The 20576-nt window shown below is 36.2% G+C and overlaps 1 protein-coding gene across 1 annotated transcript; it reads right to left on the bottom strand.

Moving 5' to 3' along the window:
- Positions 1–4230: 4230 nt before the first annotated feature.
- On the bottom strand, positions 4231–20476 carry LOC128094764 (vomeronasal type-2 receptor 116-like). Its single transcript, XM_052713278.1, has 6 exons — positions 20277–20476; positions 16023–16302; positions 14838–15644; positions 7696–7923; positions 7146–7269; positions 4231–5150 (listed from the first exon to the last, which is right to left on the bottom strand). Exons 1-6 carry the CDS (start codon positions 20471–20473, stop codon positions 4231–4233), a joined length of 2556 nt encoding a protein of 851 aa, XP_052569238.1. The 5' UTR covers positions 20474–20476.
- Positions 20477–20576: the final 100 nt, after the last annotated feature.

Genomic DNA, 20576 nt, shown 5'->3' with positions numbered 1-20576 from the left:
AATCAAGTATAACTAGTTAGTGATTCATTGTTCATGTATGTGGTGCATGGGATTCATATCAGTAGCCACATTCAAAAAAGGAATGATTATTCCTCCCCTTGGAACTGTTCACCTCAATAGCTTGTCTTTTAGAGTGAGACCTGAGATCAAATCAGTCTAAGTCAGGAGTTAGACTGGTTTGGTCTTATGCAGATTTGGGCAGCCACCACCCCTGTAATTGTCATGTCATGTCAAGAACACAGTATATCACAGAATACATCCTATCATCTAGCTCTTCAATTTTTCTCCATTCTTTCCCACAGTATTTTCTAAGCCTATGTGATAATTATTTTAAATAGCTATCCTCCTGGATGTTTTTCAGAAAATTGGGGATCAACTTCCTCAAGACCCAGCAATACCACTTTTGAGCATATACACAAATGATGCTCAAACATACAGCAAGGACACATGCTCAAATATGCTCATAGCAGCATTATCCATAATTCATATTCCAAAACCTGGAAATAGCCTAGATGACCCTCAATTGAGGAATGGATGAAGAAAACGTGGTACATTTACACAGTGGAATATTACTTAGCAGTGAAAAATAATGACATCATGAAATTTGTAGGCCAATGGGTGGAACTGTAAAAAATCATCCATAACATATGGGTCACTCAGTATGTTTGTACATTCTTTCAGTTTGTTGAGATTAGAGAACAGATTGAGTTTTAAAGATCCCTGTGTTATTTCTCAGAGCTGGTTCTACTTATCGCCTATGAGGTAACCTAGACCCAGAAAGACAAACATGGGATGTATTCACTCATAAGTGTATATTAGAGGCAAAGAAAAGGATAACCAGGCTACAATCCACAACCCAAGAGAAGCAAGGTAAAAAGGAGGACCGTAAGAAGAACAGGCATGGATTGCCCCAGGAAGGGGAAATAGTTAATGTCTCCTGGATAAACTGGAAGGGGAGGAGATGGCAGATGGATACAAAAGGGATTGAGATGGCCAAGTTGGGGGTGTGGTGGAGAGGGGGAACAATGAAAGAGATATCTTGATAGAGGAAGCAATTATGAGGTTAGGAAGAAATCTGGTGCTAGGAAAATCACCAGAAACCACAAGGATGTTACCAGCTAAGAATCTTAGCATTAGTGGAGTGGGTGCTTGAACTAACCTTCCTCTGTAATCATATTGGTGTCTACCCTAACTATTATCATAGAACCTACATTCAGTAACTGATGGAAGCAGATGCAGAGACCAGCATCCAAGCACTGGGCTGAGTTCCTTGAGTTCAGTTGAGGAGAGGGAGGAAGGATTATAGGAGAAAGGGTGACAATAGCATGATGTGGAAAACCACAGAGACACTTGAGCCAAGCAGGTGGGAGATTATGGAATGTGGACTGACTGCTGGGGAACCTGCATGGGGCTGAACTAGGCTGTCCTAATGAGGGTGACATTTGTGTGGCTTGATCTGTTTGTAGGTCCCCTGGACCAGGACTTATGATAGGGACATGTCCTATTCTTTTGGGGCCCATCCCTTATGTTGTGATACCTTGGGTAACCTTGATGCAGTGGGGATGAGCTTGGTCTGACCCAACGGCATACCAGCCTGTGCTGTCTCCCCAAGTGAGGCTTTATCCCCTATAAGAGTGAATGTGGGGTGGAAAAGCAGGAGAAGGTGAAGGAGGGAGAATTGTGGTTGGTATATAAAGTAAAAAATAAAAACCATATGATAATATAACAAAGATTCTCCCATCTCTCTTAAGAATAAACATGGCAAGATACACATCCAAAAGTATCCACCAGCTGTATATACTTGAAAAGGCTTTATATTTTGAGGGTATCCTGCATCTGGGCTTCGAAATCACACAATCATATCCATTAAATATTTAGGGCAGGATCCCTTGTAGATCCTGTGAAGTAAGCTGACTAGTCATATCAAGTCATGACAAAGAAAAGGATAGAGAAATAACTATTAGAATTATTTAATAAATTGTTTATTAGAGTGTCATCACAGACATTGATTAGAACAAGTTGTGGGACATAACAAAGGGATCTTTAAAACTCCATCTGTTCTCTAATCTCGACAAACTGCAAGCATGTAAAAACATGCTGGATGACCCAGATGATATGGAAAACCAACACATGTTTATTGTACAGTGTATAGTCCCAACCATTTCTGATATTGGAATGGGGCTTCAAACAGTAAGCCAGGGAGAGTAGACTCCTTTTGCCACATGTTTTAATTAAGGTTTCTGTTGCTATGAAGTATCACTGTGACGACAGCAACTTTTAAAATGAAAAGAAGTTAATTGGGGTGACTTACATTTTTAGAGGTTCATTCCATTATCCTCATGCTGTGACATGCCAGTGTGAAGGCATAGTTTGTATGGAAGTAGCTGAGAGTCCATATCTTGCAGGCCACCTGAGGTGATTTGTAACCCTGGGAATAGCTTGAATATAGAACACTAAACCCATCCCCACAGTGACACACTTCCTCCAACATGGCCAACACCTACTCCAACAAGGCTACATTTCTTAATAGTGCCAGTCCCTTTGGGGGCCATGTTTTTGAAACCACCACATCATGTTATTAGACACAGAGTTCAAGGGCTTTATTGAGAAAATTGAGATCTTGAGGGTCCAGGGATAATCTGGAGGATAATAAGAGTACACGACAAATTCACATCATGACTAAATCAATTGTACAATTGTACAACTAATAAAATTCTAGACCTATATGTAAATGATACCTTGCTCTGTCTGAGGAAGTAAATTCATCCATAATATGAGTGATGCTTTCCTACAATTGTTGATCTTAACTTAAACATATTAATTGTATAATATCTTCAGGAGATAAGTACAATTTTCAAAGTGAGGATATAAAGGAAGTGATCATTTCTCAATTTTGGAGGGATATTATATACACTGGTGCAACTATAATCTTGCTCACTTCCCTGAACTTTGTACTCATTCAGATCAAAGCACACATATCCAAAGTTTAATGCCTAATGTTTACATATATGCAAATCCATATAATATTTATTATTGTGGTTCTGGGTTACTTTAAACAGGATGTTTTTTTTCTATCTATACCCATTTACCTGAAAATTTAATGATTTCAGTTTCAGGTTTTTTTCCAGCTCAGTAATACTCTATTGTGTATATATACCATATTTTCTTAAATCATTCATCCATTGTTAGACATCTAGCCTGTTTTCTATGTCTGGCGCTTGTGAACATTGTAGCAATGTACAGAGATGATTTTCTGTAGTAGGATATACAGTCCTTTGAGTATGTGCCCAAGAGTCCTTTTATGTTGTATTTTTATTGCACATTTCTTTGATTATGTGATCAATATTGGGGATACTAGGACAATCTGACTCTTCTTTAATACTCAGATTGTTAAGGGAGAATGATTTTTGAAACCTAACAATTTCTAAGTTAGACATCAAGGTGTTTATTTTTCCTAAGCAGTAATTGCACATGCCTTTAGTCTCAGCACTTTGGAGAGAGAGACATGCAAATCTTTGAATTTGAGGCCAGCTTGGTCTACAGAGTACATTCCAGGACAGCCAGGCCAACACAGACAAACCCTACCTCAAAATCCCAAAACAAAATCGCTTTTTGTTGAACTATAATAACCTCACTTTCCCCTCATACTTTCCCAGCCTTTAGCTCCTCCCACATTCCCTCTCTCTCTCTCTCCTGTCATAACCTAATTCTCAAGCTGATAGCATCTTAATTTTTTAATATTTTTCGTTTCATGTGTTGTGAGTGTGTCCTGGAAATACAGACCACTGGTCCCCCACCAAAAAGCCTCAACTACTTTCATGTAAATTCTTCTTTATTCCTTATCAAAATAAGTCTCTTCATTTAAAAACATATCCATGCAATCACTCACTATAATTATTTATTATGGAATACAACATAACATATAATTTATACTGAAAAAGTGACATTAGAAGTTAATATATAAAATTCTGACTAATTCACAGCTATTACACTTTCAACCATACACATGGAAATATAGAAGGAAAGCAACATTCCATATGAAGAAATGTCTCACAACAAAGTTTGATCTGTGAGAACTGAGGTCCAGGTCTGTTTTAGAATTATAATATTTAGTTTATATTCTACATTTGTTCATGAGACAAATTGCATATTTTGACCTAAAATTAGATAATTAAAAATGTCAGTGAATTCTTTTTGGAAACTATTGCCAAGGAAACATATTAGTAAGACTTAATGAGTGTTTTCAATTTTACAATGCACATTCCTGAACTTTTGAAAAGAATTTCTCTCAGGTCTTAACAAAATAATGAAGCACTTTGGGGCAAAGATGCAAAGAAGCAGCCCTGCACTGGAGGCCAAGATACAGAAGACCTCCACGGCCACCATAGCCTTGCCCTTGGTGCTGTGGTAGACAGGAAGGAATGTAACCCAGACACTACAGAACACCAGCATGCTGAACGTCAGGTACTTGGCTTCATTGAATGTGTCAGGCAGATTCCTGGCCAAGAATGCTGCAGTGAAACTTCCTATGGCAATGAAGCCCAAGTATCCCAGGACACAATAGAAGACAAAAATTGACCCTATGTTACAGACAATCAAAATATGGCCTTTTTCAGCATACACATCAGCCTCAACAAATGGAGGATAAGTGCCCAGCCAGATCCCACATAAAATCAGTTGAATCGTGGTACAAATTGGAATGATGAGGTTAGGTGCCCCTGACACAAGCAACCACCTCATCCTTCTACCTGGAGTAGTAACCTTGAAGGCCAGTACTACTGTAATTGTCTTGGCCAAGACAGTAGAAGCAGCCACTGTGAACACTACTGCAAATATGGTCTGCTGCATGAAGCATGTGGCCATACTGGGCTGGCCAATGAAGAGCAAGGAGCAGAGAAAGCAAAAAATGAGGGAGATGAGTAGAACATAGCTGAGAGTTCGGTTGTTGGCCTTGACTGTGGGAGTGTCCTTGTGCTTCAAAAAGACACCAAGTACAAAAGCTGTGAGAATAGAAAAACATAGAGCCAAGCAGGCTAGAGACATTCCCAAAGGGTCTTCATAACTCAGGAATGTCACAACTTTTTTGAGACAGTGTATTCCTCCAAGGCTGGCATACTGATCATCTGAGCATTTCACACAGTGATACATGTCTGGTACAGAAATAAAGTAACATCAGATTTAATATTTGTTGGTTATTCACAAAACATGTTCTATTAATGTATTAGAACTTTTTTGTCAAATTAGCCTTGTCCTTTGCTATTTGGGTATTGTTTAAGAATTAATAGTGACTCCAAAATCTATTGTCCTTATGAAAATTGTGCAAATTATGCAAATTAATAATTTATATTTTTCATGCATATTTACGACATTTTCATTTCCTTACCAGAATTGATTAGCCTGCCAGAGAGTATTCATGTTTCCATAATAAAATATGTTAGTGAGGATAATATAGTAATACATATTTATTCTTAACATTCCTGTATTTTATGAAATGCAAGATCATAAAACCCACTTTTTTCATCTGTATTTTGATCTATCACCTACAAGACAGGTACTACATACCAATGTCCTCATGTAACTGCTTGTTTGCTGGAATACAATGAACCTCATATATTACTTAAAAGTCTGCATGAACAGTGTTAGGGAAAGCAGAGGATTCATATACCTTTTAGCACCTATAGTTTCAACATATTAAATATATCAAATTTACTATTAGGTTTCAATATATGAATTTTAGTAAGAAACAGTACCTATTAGTTTTATGAATTTCTGTAATATTGCACTGTCAAGACTCTCAATAGAAACAATTTTATTGAGAAAACAACATGAAAGTGATATTTTCCCATCTCTTAAGGACATAGATAAGGCACATAATAAAGGATAGAGGGAAGAGTTTCCTCCACCCTACATAATGTAATTTGTGACATCATATTTTCAACTGTGTTCAACTGAATAGATATAACAGAGAAAACTTGAAAGTAATAATATTATTCCAATAATGAGTCTTTACATTCATGACTGTACATTCCTTACTAATTACTTATATTCTCTCATATTTTAATATATGATATTATCTAAACTGTTGGGCAACATTATTATTTATCTTTTTTCTAATCATTTTATTAGTATTTGTTATAAAAAATTTTATTTTCCAGATTTTAAAATAGATATAAGTAATTACCAAAAATTTAAAATTATTAATGTATTATTTTTGTATTCAACTACTCAAAAGTTAATATATTTAAAACACAATTTTCATCAATTTATTTTCCTTTCAATATTCCATACAACTTTTTTCTACAGTATTCATTTATTTCCCTAAAAAATGTTTAACATTTGAATGGAATTATTTGTTTCTGTACTCTTCAAGTATTTACACATTTATTATGTTCAAATTGTATGGAACAATTTACATTCTGGTTTGCAGATTTAATGAAACAATGAATTTTTATTTAGTTATGTGTTGTCTCTCAAGAAGAATGTACTTCCATCTTTTAGTTACCTGTTACTTACCCATAACATCACAATCTAATGTTCTATGAAAACCTTGTCACTAAGAAGATATCCCCACCTATTCAATGTGAAAAGTTTAAGTTGATACTTGTTTTCATTATGAAAATAAAAGTTTGATTTCCAATTCTATATGATGGCTTGCAAACTCATCTATAGACTAGTCTGCAAATGAAAGTACAAACTATGAAGTGATTGCATTATCTACTGTAAGACACACTACAAAAAAAACATGCCTCCCAAGCAGGATGCAGCATCTATGATCATCTACAACTTATCAAAATCCTCATAGGGTAAATGAAAATAATGATGTGCATCTCCCATGTCTTAGGAAAGAAGAAATGTAAATGTACTATACACAGCTGAATTTCAGGCAAAGGATCAATATTACAGTGATGCTTAGCAATCTAAATTAGTTTACAAAAGAAACTATTTTGTGAAAAGTTGCTAGAATAATGATTCAAAAATGTAATTCAGGATACCTGCTGTACTACTTATTGGGTAGATTTATTGATTCATTTAAGTACATGATATGATTTATCTTATCAATTTCCATAAAAAAATCATTGACATTCATGTAAAAAATGGTAGAAATAAATTAATATGATGAATCTTTTTGTATGCTATATACTTACCTGTCATGTTGGAAATTTCATTATCTGGGCAAGGGATACAATCAAAACAGCAGACTGCCTTCCCTGGCTGAGAGGATTTTCTGAATCCTGGACTGCAAGGCATATTGGATATGGAAGGTGGAGTCTGAGAAATATCATAAAAGGGACTATAAAGGAAAAAGTTTACATACTTGGGAATAGTTACAGATTTAGAACATTGCACCATCGAAAAACATCATTTACACACATGCACTGACTAAAATGCACCATTTATTTATTTTGTGATTACATATTGTAGATGTACTGTGATTTGTATAGTGAGAAAATTGTATTTATATATGTGTGTTTATTTTATATAATCTATATAATTTACATAGCTATAGATACATAGATATACAAATATATAGATATATGAAAATTTATACTGCTGAAAAAATATATTCTCACAGGAATGTGAGATGTGAGTTAGTGACTATATTTGAAAATACTCTAACCCACAATGCTCAAGTCAATCTTGAGATTTTTGGTTCTTATTGTGCGTGTAAATGTTTTACAAGTAATAGCAACACACCTGCCTAAGGTTTATGTTCCACTCTACCATCTCTTCAGACATATACAATTGCTGACCACGTGGCAAATGTTTGGAAAACTTTCCTGCTTTCACCTTAAGTGCAACATTTGGCAAAAAATCCATAGTGTAGTGAATGTTGTATTCTATATCCCAGTTTTCTTTCTGATTCATGTTCACTTGGTCTCCAACAGGGTTTATAAATTGTATGTTCTTCAGGAAATGAACCATCTGAAACATTTATTATTTTAGTTTCAATTATGCCTATGCATCTAGAACAGATATATAGAGTATAGACTGCCTCTAATTTTCATTAATCTATCAAGTAGTGTGACCTAATATTTAGTACGTATGCATTAGATTGAAATATCCACATATGTGTAACAGTAACTTTATATTTTGAAAATACCAGCTACTCACTGACGTTAATTCTCTAACACTTGCCCACCTGCATGAGTAGTTAGACATTACCTACCTCATCTCTTCTAAATGGTACCTGATAAGAAATTGAGATCATCTATATGTTAAAAATTATGGAAGTATTACTTGCTCTTACTTAGGGCAGATTCACTTAATTGATCACCAATGTTTTGATCACTTAAAGGCCAATTAGCTACTTCTGGGCTTAAATATTCATGAGAATCACTTTTCTTTGTTTCAGATATTTTAAACGTGAGATGCATATGCGGTAGATATGTTATGGGAAATATTGGCTTAGATCATGAAGATCTGTGTGTGTGTCAGTGTTTTCTGGCTTAAACTATATCAACAATAAAATTCACATGATATTCAGTACAAGGGTACAAAAATTGATTTGTTTTTATAGAAAAGACCACGGAATTCTTAGATCGAACACATGTTGTTCATTAAGAAAATTATATCTATGATAATATATTACCTTCATTGAAATATGTCTTATGATCCTGCCCCGGACTTCCCTTCCGGACCATAAGTGAGTGTCCAGGCTCAGCCTAGACCCCATCCCTGGGCACAACCACTCTGTGGAAGATCTGCCCAACTTGGCCCCAGGATCTGGCCTCCAGGCAGGTTCCTCTCTAGCCCTATGAGTAAGGCTCTCCTTCTCCCAGATCCCCGGCAGACCCTGCAATCTCCACGCCCTGCCCCCATGCCCATCCGCCCAAGACCCCAGCCACTTCCTGAGACTTAGAGACCGGCCCCAGCTCCCATCCTGTGCCTGGACTTCCGTTCTGGATAAGAGGTGAGTGTATGGGCTCAGCCTAGATCCCATCCCTGGGCACAGCCACTCTGGGGAAGACCTGCCCAACTTGGCCCCAGGATCTGGCCTCCGGGCAGGTTCCCTTCTAGCCCTACCAGGAAGGCTCCCCTTCTCCAAGACCCCTGGCAGACCCTGCAATCTCCACACCCTGCCCCCTCACCCATCTGCCCGAGACCCCAGCCACTTCCCGAGATTTAGAGACTGGCCCACAGCTCCCATCCTGCCAGGAACTTACCTTCTGGACAAGAGCATTCATACAGTAGAAGAAATACATTCATCAGTCAAAGAAAACACTAAAGCCAACAAAGTCATGGCCCAAAATGTTCAAGAAATTTGGGAGACCATGAAAAGACCAAACCTATGAATAATAGGGATAGAAGAAGGAGAAGAATACCAACTCAAGGGCACAGAAAATATATTCAACAAGATCAAAAAAGAAAACTTTCCCAACTTAAAGAAGGAAATGCCTATGAAGATACAAGAAGCCTATAGAACACCAAACAGACTAGACCACCAAAAAAGTCCCCTCGCCACATAGTAATTAAACAACTAAACGTACAGAATAAAGAAAGAATATTAAAAGCAGCTAAGGAAAAAGGTCAAGTGACTTATAAAGGCAAACCCATCAGAATAACACCTGATTTCTCATAGGAGACTCTGAAAGCCAGAAGGACCTGGACAGATGTAATGCAGACACCAAGACACCATGGATGCCAGCCTAGACTAATATACGCAGCAAAACTTTCAATCATCATAGACGGAGTGAACAAGACATTCCAAGAAAAAGCCAGATTTAAACAATACTTATTCACAAACCCAGCCCTACAGAAATCAATAGAAGGAAAATTCCAGCCTAAGGAAGTGAGATACACCCTCAAAAACACAGGCAATAGATAAAACCACAGCAGTAAACCCCAAAGAAGAGAAGTACATACACACTACCACCAAAAAATAACAGGAATGAACAATCACTGGTCATTAATATCCCTTAATATCAATGGACGTAATTCACCTATAAAAAGACATAGGCTTACAGAATGGATACGAAAGCAGGACCCATCTTTCTGTTGCATAAAAGAAACACATCTCAAATTCAAAGATAGACACTACCTAAGAATAAAAGGCTGGGAAAAGACTTTCCAATCAAACGGTCTTAAGAAACAAGCTGGTGTAGCCATCCTGATATCCAGCAAAATAGACTTCAAGCTAAAATCAATAAAAAAAAATCAAGAAGGGCATTACATACTCATCACAGGAAAGATCCACCAAGATGAAGTTTCAATTCTGAACATTTATGCCCCAAACACAAGGGCACCCACATATGTAAAAGAAACATTACTAAAGCTTAAACCACATATTAAAGCCCCACACATTAATAGTGGGAGACTTCAACACCCCACTTTCACCACTGGACAGATCTCCCAAATCAAAATTTAGCAGATACATAAAGGACTCAACTGATGTCATGACTCAAATGGACTTAATCGATATCTACGAAAATTCCATCCAAACAAAAAGGAATATACCTTCTTCTCAGCACCCCATGGAATCTTCTCTAAAGTCGACCACATACTTGGCCACAAAACAAATCTAAACAGATACAAAACAATTGGAATAACCTCCTGTGTTCTCTCAGCCCACCGTGGTTTAAAGTTAGATTTCAACAACAACGAAAACTACAGAAAACCTACAATCTCATGGAAACTGAATAATGCTCAACTGAATCACCAATGGGTTAAGGAAGAAATAAAGAAAGAAATTAAAGACTTCCTAGAGATCAACGAAAATAAAGACACCACATACCAAAACTTATGAGACACTATGAAAGCAGTACTAAGAGGGAAATTCATAGCACTAAATGCCCACATAAAGAAGTTGGGGAAATCTCACACTAGTGACTTAACAGCACACCTGAAACCTCTAGAACAAGAAGAAGCAGAGTCTCCCAGGAAGAATAGATGCCAGGAAATTATCAAAGTGAGAGCTGAAATCAATAAAATAGAAACAAAGAGAACAATACAAAAAATTAATGAAACAAAGAGTTGGTTCTTTGAGAAAATCAACAAGATAGACAAGCCCTTACCTAAACTAACCAAAAGGCAGAGAGAGAGAGAGCATCCAAATCAACAAAATCAGAAATGAAAATGGGGATATAACAACAGATATTGAGGAAATCCAGAGAATGATCAGGTCATACTTCAAAAAACTCTACTCCACAAAACTGGAAAACATAAAAGAAATGGATAATTTTCTGGACAGGTACCACATACCTAAGTTAAATCAAGACCAGAAAAACTATTTAAATAGTCCAATAACCCCTTAAGGAAATAGAAATGGTCATTAAAAGTCTCCCAACCAAAAAAAAGCCCAGGACCAGATGTTTTCAGCACAGAATTCTGCCAGATCTTCAAAGAAGAGTTAATAACAATACTCTCTAAATTGTTCCACACAATAGAAACAGAAGGAACATTACCAAACTCCTTCTATGAGGCTACAATTACCTTGATTCCTAAACCAAACAAGGACACAACAAAGAAAGAGAACTAGACCAATCTCCCTTATGAACATTGATGCAAAAATACTCAATAAAATACTGGCAAACAGACTCCAAGAACACATCAAAACAATTTTTTACCATGAACAAGTAGTCTTCATCCCAGGGATGCAAGGGTGGTTCAACAAACGAAAGTCTGTCAATGTAATACATCATATAAACAAACTCAAAGGAAAAAAACCACAGGATCATGTCACTAGATGCAGAAAAGGCATTTGACAAAATCCAACACCCCTTCATGATAAAGGTCTTGGAGTGATCAGGAATACAGGGAACATACCTAAACATAATAAAGGCAATTTACAGCAAGCCAATAGCCAACATCAAATTAAATGGAGAGAAACTCAAAGCAATTCCACTAAAATCTGGAACGAGGCAAGGCTGTCCACTCTAACCATACTCATTCAATATGGTACTTGAAGTTTTAGCCAGAGCAATAAGACAACTTAAGGAGATTAAGGGAATACAAATTGGAAAAGAAGAAGTCAAGCTTTCCCTATTTGCAGATGGCATGATAGTATATTTGAAAGACCCCAATGATTCAACCAAGGCACTGATACAGCTTATAAACACCTTCAGCAACATAGCAGGATACAAAATCAACTCAAAAAAATGAGTATCCCTCCTATATACAATGGACAAAGAAACTGAGAAGGAAATCAGAGATACATCACCCTTTACAATAGCCACAAATGACATAAAATACCTTGTGGTAACACTAACCAAGCAAGTGAAGGACCTGTATGATAAGAACTTTAAGTCCCTGAAAAAAATTGAAGATGTCAGAAAATGGAAAGATCTTGCATGCTCATGGATAGGCAGGACAAACATGGTAAAAATGGCAATTTTACCATAAGCATTCTACAGATTCAATGCAATCCCCATCAAAATACCAACACAATTCTTCACAGACCTGGAAAGAATAATACTCAACTTCATATGGAAAAACAAAAAACTCAGGATAGCCAAAAGAATCCTGTACAATAAAACAACCTCTGTAGGCATCACGATCCCTGACTTCAAGCTCTCCTATAGAGCTACAGTAATAAAAACAGCTTGGTACTGGTATAAAAACCGACATGTGAGCTGGGCGGTGGTGGCGGACGCCTTTAATCCCAGCACTCGGGAGGCAGAGCCAGGCGGATCTCTGTGAGTTCGAGGCAAGCCTGGACTACCAAGTGAGTCCCAGGAAAGGCGCAAAGCTACACAGAGAAACCCTGTCTCGAAAAACCAAACCAAACCAAACCAAAACAAAACAAGAAACAACAACAACAAAAAAACGACATGTGGACCAATGGAATCGAATTGAAGACCTTGACATTAATCCGCACACTTATGAATATATAAATTTTGACAAAGAAGCCAAAAGTGTACACTGGAAAAAAGAAAGCATCTTCAACAAATGGTGCTGGCATAACTGGATATCAACATGTGGAAGGCTACAAATAGATCTATATCTATCACTGTGCACAAAACCTAAGTCCAAGTGGATCAAGGACCTCAGCATAAATCCAGCTACACTGAAACTCCTAGAAGACAAAGTAGGAAGTAGTCTTGAACACATTGGCATAGGAGATCACTTCCTAAATATAACACCAGTAGCACAGACACTGAGAGAAACAATCAATCAATGGAACCTCTTGAAACTCAGAAGCTTTTGTAGAGCAAAGGATATGGTCAACAAGACAAAGCGACAGCCTACAGAATGCGAAAAGGTCTTCACCAACCCCACATCAGACAGAGGACTGATACCGAGAATATATAAGTAACTCAAGAAATTAGACATCAAAATGCCCAACAATCTAATTAAGAAATGGTCTATAGAACTAAACAGAGAATTCTCAACAGAGAAAACTCAAATTGCTGAAAGACATTTAAGGAATTGCTCAACATCCCTAATTATCAGGGGAATGCAAATCAAAACAACTCTGAGATACCACCTTACACCTGTCAGAATGGCTAAGATCCAAAACACTGAAGACACCTTATGCTGGAGAGGATGTGGAGCTAGGGGAACTCTCCTCCACTGCTGGTGGGAATGCAAACTTGTACAACCACTTTGAAAATAAATATGGTGCTTTCTTAGAAAATTGGGCATCAATCTTCCCCAAGATCCAGCTATACCACTCTTGGGCATATACCCAAGGAATGATCCATCATACCACAAGAGCACTTGCTCAGCTATGTTCATATCAGCCTTGTTTGTAATAGCCAGAACATGGAAACAACCTAAATGCCCTTCAACTGAAGAATGGATAAATAAAATGTGGTACATATACACAATGGAATACTACTCAGCAGAGAAAAACAATGACATCATGAGGTTTGCTGGCAAATGGATTGATCTAGAAAAAATCATCCTGAGTGAGGTAACCCAGACTCAGAAAGACAAACATGGTATGTACTCACACATAGGTGGGTACTAGATGTGGAACAAGGATGACTGGACTGCTACTCACATCACCAGGGAGACTACCTGGAAAACAGGACCCCAAGAAAGACTCGGGGATTGTCCAATGATGGAGAAATGGAAGAGATCTACATGAACAGCCTGGACATGGGTGGGGGTAACGAAAGGCAAGGGTCGAGGGAAAGAGAGCTTAGGGGAGCAGGAGATCCCAGCTGGATCAAGAGCAGAGAGGGAGAACAAGATATAGGAGACCATGGTAAATAAAGACCACATGAGAATAGGAAGAAGCAAAGTGCTAGAGAGGCCCACAGAAATCCACAAAGATACCCCCACAACAGAATGCTGACAATGGTCGACAGACAGCCCGAACTGACCTTCTATGGTGATAGGATGGCCAAACACCCTAATTGTCGTGCTAGAAACCCCATCCAACGACTGAGGGAACCGGATGCAGAGATCCACAGCTAGGCCCCGGGTGGAGCTCCGGGACTCCAGTTAGCGAGAAAGAGGAGGGTTTATATGAGCAAGAATTGTTGAGGCCAAGGTTGGAAAAAACACACGGACAAATAGCCAGAGTAATGGAAACACATGAACTATGAACCAGTGACTGAGGGGCCTGCCTCCACATGGATCAGACCCTCTGAATGGGTGAGATATTCGATTGGCTTGATCTGTTTCAGAGGCATCCAGGCAGTTGTACAAGGTCCTGTGCTCATTGCATGAGTTGGCTGTTTGAAACCCGGGGCTTACACAGGGTTGCTTGGCTCAGCATGGGAGGAGGGGACTGGACCTCCCTGGACTGAGTCTACCAGGTTGATCTCAGTCCTCAGGGGAGGCTTTGCCCTGGAGGAGGTGGGAATGGGGGTTAGGTATAGAAATGAATTGTATTGTAAAATAAAACTAAATTAAATTTTAAAAAATTAAAAAAAAGAAATATGTATTACCTGCCAAGAGTCAAATTCCAGACTTTTCTCAGAATTCTTTGGCCATATATTTACTTCTTGCAAGAGCATCTTATGGAGTGCATGTGCCACAGCATGCACAGTATTGTAAAGGACATAACCTGTACCACTCACTGAAATTTCAAAATAATGTTTGAATAACCAATGCAATCGTGTTTCTATTGAACAATTCTTCAGATTCTTACAACCAGATGATGACAAAGAACAATTAAAATATAGCCAAGATAATTTAGAAAGGTAAACATCATTTTTGTATTTGGAAGGGAGTGCTATTTTGATAAATGTATTAAAACCAGATAATTCATGATGGTGATTTAAAAATGTAAAGGTCCCATAGAAGGAATCAAGAAGGAATCTGTCATCATGTGTGATCAAGTCCCATTGTGAGGTAGTAACCCAGATTCTCTGAATGTATGCTAATTTGTAGAGTCTAAGATTGAATTGTAGATAAGAGTCTTTGTCTCCATAAATGATAACAACTTTTGCTGATGACATTGTGATCTCATTATAATACTTGTTTGTGTTTTTCTGGAATAATATTTTGTCCTCCACAATAATATGCACAAAGGCTAAGCACACACTATTTCTTTGCATCTCTTTTCTCAATTCCAGGAGAAATTCAAGTCCTAGGTCATCATCTGAAGTGATTGCTCCAACCCAGTTCCACCTGAAATATACCACCAAAGACACCATGGCCAAGGCCAGAGATGTGTCCTTAGGAGCCATCTGGTATAGATGTGGAAACTGTTCACGTCTGCTCAGGAGAGGATGAAATGGCCCATAGTAAAGCTGAAAGTCAAAGAATATAAGCAATAAATTGAAGAAGATGAAATGTATTATGATCAGTCTAAAACTGCCTGTGCACATCAAAAGCTGTGATGTTAGAGTGTGTAGGTTTTCATCTCATTATTAAATCATATTAATTTATTGTAAACATCATTCAAAGTACTCATGAACTAAGTCTGCTAGTAAAACTTCAAGTTTCTGCTGTTCTTGAAGTCTATTTGGGGTAAATTAGTGGCATGTGCCTTAAATTCAGCACACAATGCATTGAATTCTATGCATTAAGTTAAACATAAATCCATTTTTTTCATTTCAGTCTGCATTGTAAGGAAAATCAGAATGGAAGGAGCCAGTTTTCACAAATACCAATCCACCCAACCTTACCTCTGGTCTATTTGTGATGTACAGGATTGGTCCAAGCATAGCAGATGATAACCATATGGGACCTGTAAGTGTAATTAAACATTTTATCTGATTTACACAGCAGTAGTTTGGAAGAATTTCACCAGTTTTTGCAGATAACCTATTCATCCTCCAATCATTGAGTAGGCCACATTCAACTTTAACAAGCAGAGAAATGTTTGGCAGAATGTGAGAGTCTTTGTTGACATCTTCAAGTGCAAAATAAAGAGATAAAATCAAGTGGAAATTCTTAGCTGTCAACCTGAAAAGAGAGCAGATTGATCATTAGAGAATGGGCCCCAAACATGATAATATTAAATCACAATAATAGTGTTTATATATTTAATGCTCATTTTCTTTTCCCATTGCTATGGTTACACAAGTCTTGTTACTGTGCTCCATGAGAATGTGAGATCTCTGCAACTAAGTAAAGATTCTTTGAAAAGGTTTTGAGATGAACTCATACATGTGGGATGCTTTGATTTTTGAACTTTCATACAGTTTTAATCATTTATCTGTGAGCATGATGAGAAAGAGATCCTAGAAGACATTAAATCTAAGTCTTTTATTTTAGAATGTTAATAAATAATAGACATGGAAAATAGGTAGGTATTATCTGCTACTTAGTGATAGTTTTAAACAGAAGCAACAATGGACAAATCTATGAGTCAATTATAAATACAGGGAATGAGTAGCCAAATATATCCGTATCACCAGCACTGAGAATCTTTTCAATTCATTTATTATTGTAGACAGCATAATTGTCCTTACTCTTTCTCTCTCTCTCTCCTGTAACCTGAGTTATTCCATTCATATCAATACTGTATAATCTTTGGTGATATACTATTGATTATAACAATGAGAGTTTATTATGGGGACTGATCCTTCTCTTCACATGGCTCATAATCTATTTAATTTTTATTCATGCATCTGAACATCTTGCTCAGGGCCCAATATTCCTGATTTAAAAAAAATCTTTATTGTTTTCTAGTGGTCTTCCATTCTGTGGTGGGATATATAGATGTATAATGATGATGTCTCCAAGTTAAATGTGAATTCTCCAGTTAAAGCAGTAGTGTTACTATGCTGGGAAGTTAACCTTTCAAATAACAGAGATTTTAGTTTTCCAAATGAAGTTTTAGAGTTTACACTTTTTCTTCTTATGAAATCAAGTCTTCAATTTCCTTGAACTCTTATTATTCACTCATTCCATTATTTAAGATTTCAATATCAAATCTTTAATGATTTAGTGGTATTTATGTATCTTGAAATGTAAAGAAATAAAATACATCCAATAAGCTACCCTTTCTTTCATCAGTCATTCAAATTACAAGTTTTAGTGAACAATGAAAGCCAGAAATATGTCTTTGCTTAGTCACAGAAATTCTGATTAGGGAAGTCATTGGAGGAGTTGGCATATATGAGTTCTGATTTGGGATACCAGACACAAAGAAGTGATAATTCAACTGAAAATTATATTAATCAGGACAGGAACTGGGTAAGACAACAATCCTTCTGAGGGATTGCATTTGTGAAAACTGTGAATGCAGAATATTAGTCCAGTATATTGAATAAATTATTCAATTCAAGATTGGAACTCATACCAAATGTTTCATTTAAATACTCTAATTTTCACAAAATTAATTTCTAATGTTCTACAAGGCCTGTGAAAACAAATATTGATGAGGTTTATCATATATCTGCATATGCCACAGTTAAATATGTTTATGACAAACAATATTCACAGGGTCATTTTTTTTCAGGAATCAAATACAAATGCATTTACCCAGTTGGTAAATAATCTTTGAAAATGAAAGACATAAACTAAAACAAAGAAAATGTTAAAGAATGATTTATGTAGTTATGTATTCTAAATTGTGAGGATAAATGCAATCATTCCAAACATGACTCAGGTTACTATGAATACTAAATGTTAAATGTTGCTTATGGACAACAGAGGTTGAAAATGTTTTAAATTAAGTGTGTAGGATATAGGATTTTCTAGCAAAGATTTAAAATATTGTTAATAAGTATTTAGGTGGAATGATTTTCCACAATACCAATAAAATTCCCATAAGATATACATTATATATATATATGTTTATATATATGTATATTACTTGTATTATAGCTGTGTTTTACAATTTTAAATTTAATTCTATCACTATAAAATTAGATCTCAATTCAAAATTTCACAAAAACACATGTAGACAATTTTTGCACAATTACTTTTTCTACAACTTCATTTTCTTTGTCAACTATTATGTTGTGTTTTAATCATAATAGAAACGTCTCAATACTAGTATGAAAAGGACCATACTGGTTATATTCTGAATAATACAGGTTTTGCAACATGCTTCTATGATATTTTATAAAATAAATATAAACTTAGGAGAGTTTTAGATAAAAACCATTTTTTAATGAGTATGCAGTTACATAGGGGAAAATCAAGGAAATGGTTGATACCATAGAGCTAATTTTTACCTCTGTTGAACTTATGTCTACATAATCTGTTTCTTATCTTTACAAATATTCTACTAATTTTACCTAGAGAGATCACATAATGATGACTGTATCCATAGGCTAGTGAGATTTAAGAAGATTTAAAAATAGGAATTGCAAATTCCTTCATTTCTACTCTCAAGAAGAGAGCTTCTCTCCAATTTTAAAAACAGTAGAAACTCAAATTAGGCACATAACCAAGCTTTGCCTAAATTTAGAAAGGATTTTCTCATTCAAACACTTCTGAACCTCCTCTTAGTCGTTTTTCATATTATTTTGATATTTTTTGACTCCTGAGTCATGTCTTTCATGTTCCAATTCACTGGGAAAATAGGCCTTGTCAGTGTAACAAATATGTGCTGTCACCTAGTAACATTCCTCATTGTCCTTCACATCCATGGTTAGGTTTTACACCAAAACCAGTTTCATTATAGGTTTAATTATTTTTTTATCCTTGAAAATTTCTCTCATCTCCATGTTCCAAAACTTCCTCCTCTGCTATGATTTCACCTTCATCCATATGCTATTAATAAATGAACACAAGTTTTGCCTCTAACTATAAAACATCTCTTACAGGTAATACAATATACATCTTGCACAGTATTCATTAACAGCTATTTCGTTTTATATGTGACAATTTGCTTAGCATGCTGCAGAAGACATTGCCACAATTAACCAAATCAATGATCAAATCATCAATAATAAAATTGAATTATGGTAAAACATACACATCTAGACTGTGCATCTAGACTATATAAAAACACGCTCAATAATTAAGGAAATAAGAAACAAATGTGGAATAAGTGCCAGAGATTAAAGTTGTACAGCAGAGATTCAAGAAAGGAAAATATGAAACCAGTAGTGAAAAAACGATCATATTTGTGAGTTTAATCACATTTTTTCAAATAGTTGTAGCTGCTATAGGCAACAACTTTCATTCTAGCAATTGTCAAGGGAAACATGAAGTCACTATTTAGGGTGACATATCCTCCTTAGCAGGTATACAAACTATATTCAGTAATTGTATAGATGGTTGTTATACATGAGAAACTTATAACTTAAAAAAAAAGTAATTGCATTGTCAATAAAAAGGAAGGTAGCTATACATCTGATCAAGTGAAACAAAGTTTGATGGAAATCATAAAATTACCACAGTGAATATTCTTTATGTCCTATACTTGATTTCAGCTGGAGGAGTCATACAACATAGCAGTTATGAAATGGTACCATAAACAACATTTCAATAAAAGTGAAGTATTCTATTAAAAAATGTACCCATGAAGCTGGACAGAAATACCAAAGACCTCTCTTCACAGGAATAGGACACTCCACCATGATGGAAGAAACACTAGCAGACTAGAGATAGAAAGTTTACTCAGCCTCAAAGAAATTTACTCATGACAGTGCTTTGGATTATGTTTCTCAGGAACATCACTTGACAGAACACATTGGGAATTGCCACTATTCAGGAAATCCCTCTAGACGAAAGCTAGTAGGGTGTATCATTCATTCAGCTTCTAACCAAAATTATGACTCTAAAGAATGAACCAGATAACTCCTAAATCATCAGAAATAAGGAAATAATCAGCATAAAACAAAATAATACTTATCGAGATAATAAGTTAAGGGGAAAATACAGAAAACATGGAGAATCAACATTTGCCTATATAGAGACCTTCTATATAGTATTTACTTTGATAATCAATCGAAAACAAATAAATAAAAGGCACTTACTTTTCATCTAAATTTCTTTTGTAATATTCATTATTCACGTGACCATGCTTTGTGTAAATAGAAAAAAAACAATCAATGTCTTTATCTGCACTCCATGATTCTAGGTTTTTGGTTCTCACAAAGCACCTGGGACCAGTTAAACTGCAGAAAAGGAAGGAAAGCTCCAAGACCAAGAAGAAAAATGTCAAGTAGAACATTTTTCTAATGTCACCAAAATGAAAAACCTGGTAAAAGTGTAACAAGTAGAGTTAAACACAAAACCACTTTCAAATGTTCCCATACACCCATGAGTGTCTCTTT

Source organism: Peromyscus californicus, unplaced genomic scaffold, assembly GCF_007827085.1.
Source record: "Peromyscus californicus insignis strain IS unplaced genomic scaffold, ASM782708v3 Scaffold_4__1_contigs__length_199733344, whole genome shotgun sequence".
Classification (NCBI taxonomy): domain Eukaryota; kingdom Metazoa; phylum Chordata; class Mammalia; order Rodentia; family Cricetidae; genus Peromyscus; species Peromyscus californicus.
Note: the sequence above shows the minus strand (reverse complement) of the source record. Positions and strands in the feature narration are given on the sequence as shown.